Source organism: Fragaria vesca, linkage group LG4 (genome assembly GCF_000184155.1).
Source record: "Fragaria vesca subsp. vesca linkage group LG4, FraVesHawaii_1.0, whole genome shotgun sequence".
Taxonomy (NCBI): domain Eukaryota; kingdom Viridiplantae; phylum Streptophyta; class Magnoliopsida; order Rosales; family Rosaceae; genus Fragaria; species Fragaria vesca.
The window spans coordinates 7706294-7708829 of NC_020494.1; the positions used below are offsets into that span (position 1 = coordinate 7706294).

The 2536-nt window shown below is 47.0% G+C and overlaps 1 protein-coding gene across 1 annotated transcript; it reads left to right on the forward strand.

Annotated features, from left to right (window-relative positions):
- Positions 1 to 89: 89 nt before the first annotated feature.
- Positions 90 to 1681, forward strand: LOC101309720 (protein ELC-like). Its single transcript, XM_004296644.1, has one exon. It carries the CDS (start codon positions 182 to 184, stop codon positions 1394 to 1396), a length of 1215 nt encoding a protein of 404 aa, XP_004296692.1. The 5' UTR covers positions 90 to 181; the 3' UTR covers positions 1397 to 1681.
- Positions 1682 to 2536: the final 855 nt, after the last annotated feature.

Consider the following 2536-nt stretch of genomic DNA (forward strand, 5'->3'; position numbering starts at 1 on the left):
CCTACCCATTCCCTACACCTATGCTTCTCAAAAGTTCTAGTAGTCCTCCAACGCGGTAATTGTATCGGACCCTTCTCTTCTCTATTTCCTTTCCAGGAAGCAATCGACTCCGTGTGTTCCCCCAAACTCTCCAAAAACTCTCAAATCCTCAAAAACCCAAATCAAAATCCAATTCGATCCGATGTCATCCCCGCAATCGGAGCAACAGCTGGCCACCTTCCTGAGCGGCGTCCTCTCGCAGCGCGGCCCCTCCGCCCTCCCCTACGCCGAGGACATCAAATGGCTGATCCGGCAGCACCTCGTCGCCCTCATCTCCTCCTACCCTTCCCTAGAGCCCAAAACGGCGACGTTCACCCACAACGACGGGCGCGCCGTCAACCTCCTCCAGATCGACGGCACCGTCCCGATGCCGTTTCAGGGCGTGACCTACAACATCCCCGTCGTCATCTGGCTCATGGACGTCTACCCTCGCCACGCTCCTTGCGTCTACGTCAACCCCACGCGCGATATGATCATCAAGCGCCCCCATCCCTTCGTGGACCCCTCCGGCCTCGTCGTCAACGTCCCCTATCTCAAGGAATGGGTCTTCCCCAGCTCCAATCTCGTCGACCTCGCTCGCCATCTCAGCCAGCACTTCGCTCAAGATCCGCCGCTCTATTCCTCCCCCCGCCCCCGGAATCCCACTCCAAACCCAAACCCTAACCCTACCTCTCATCTCTCTCCGACTTTGTCTAATTCCGGTTATTCCTCCGGGAGCTATGCTCGCCCGGTGATTCCGCCGACGAGGCAGTACCCGCCGTCGCCGTACGGCAGCGGGTCGTTCTCTCGGGTGCAGACGGACGACCCGACGGAGGTGTACAGGCGGAATGCGATTAACAAGCTTGTGGAGATGGTGCACGGGGACATGGCCGGGCTGAGGAAGGCCAGGGAGGCTGAGATGGACGGGCTTTTCAATGCGCAGGTGGCGCTGCGGCAGCGGTCGGAGCAGTTAGGGAGGGGGATGAAGGAGATGCTGGACGAGAAGGAGGGTTTGGAGCAGCAATTGCAGATGGTTTTGATGAATTCTGATGTGCTTGAGGGGTGGCTGAGGGAGAACGAAGGGAAGAGTAAGGATGGTGGTGTGGATGTGGACGATGCTTTCGAGTGTGTGGATGCCCTTTCAAAGCAGATGTTGGAGTGTACGGCGTCGGATTTGGCTATAGAGGATGTTGTGTATTCGCTGGATAAGGCGGTGCAGGATGGGGCCGTACCGTTTGATCAGTATTTGAGGACTGTCAGGTTGCTGTCGAGGGAGCAGTTCTTTCATCGGGCTACGGCGGCCAAGGTCAGGGCCGTGCAGATGCAATCACAAGTTGCTAACATGGCCGCTAGGCTCACACATTATGTTGCATCGTAGGGTAGTCACAGTTTGCGGTGTCGGTGTTGTTGGATGGGACTGGTTGCATATCTGTGCTGCAATAGAAATGGGGTATGTATAGATTCAGATTAGATTCTTGTGAAAATATGTCAATCTTTTACTGTTCTTTGAAGTTTATTTTGTTTTTATAACTAGTTTATAGTTTTGTACTTTAACTATTTTTCTCGATTGGGTGAAAAGGATGAGTTCTGTTCAATAATACTCTGTGGAAGCTCAGTTTTGTTCCGGGTTTATATATCAATATCAGATTAGTCATTTTTCATGAATCTTGTGTTTTCATTAGCCTGGTTTTCCGGTATCAATAATGAAAGCATTTAGTTTCTGATGTGGATGGAACACTTTCGTTTTAGATATGGAATCAATCCTCTGTTGTGGGTGATTGTAACAACTAACAAACAGTGATACTTAAGAGATGGATGTTGGTTTGGATTCTTTAGGACCTTCCTGAATTCAATGATATCATTATTCGGTAGAACTTGCTTGCTTGTAGTCATCTCTTCATTATGATGAAGTTTAGCTTTATGTTTAAGCAAAGAAGAAACTTATGGTAATGTATGGTTTGTATTCAATCAGTACCCGTTAGCAGAATGGACTCTAGAGTTTATTTGTGAATTGTTTTTGCACTGGTCTTGATTCTCAATGGTTGTTTTAATTGCTGTTAGACCAGGTGCTTGAGTGTTGGACCATAGGTAATGTTAACTAGGTTTGGTAGAAGGTGTAATCAGTCTGGCCTGCGAGTGTATTTCAACGAGTTCTATTATACACTAGTCATTCTCAACTTCTTATCTCTTCCTTTTTTCTTTTTTCTTTTTTTGCTTTTGTTCTTTTTTCTGTTTCTTTTTCGTTTTTGGTGTTGTCCATAGTTTAATTATAATATGAGCTGAAAGTTTGTTTTGTTGTTTGTATTGTGATAACACTTGTTAAAACCAATGAGATGAAAAATTCTGTTGAATGAAAATAAAATTGAATAGAGTTTATTCTTTCTGGTGTTCTTTCTGTGCTGTTTAAGGCCAAAAGTTTGAGGACCTGGATGTATTTGTGTTCTCACATAATCATTAGATCCAGATGAGGAGATTGTATCTGCTCCTCTTTTGCTTGATGACTGAACTTGGACTAGCT

What these genes read in the sequence shown, in the direction of transcription:
- LOC101309720 (XM_004296644.1), top strand. Translation starts at nt 182, where the DNA reads ATGTCATCCCCGCAATCGGAGCAACAGCTGGCCACCTTCCTGAGCGGC.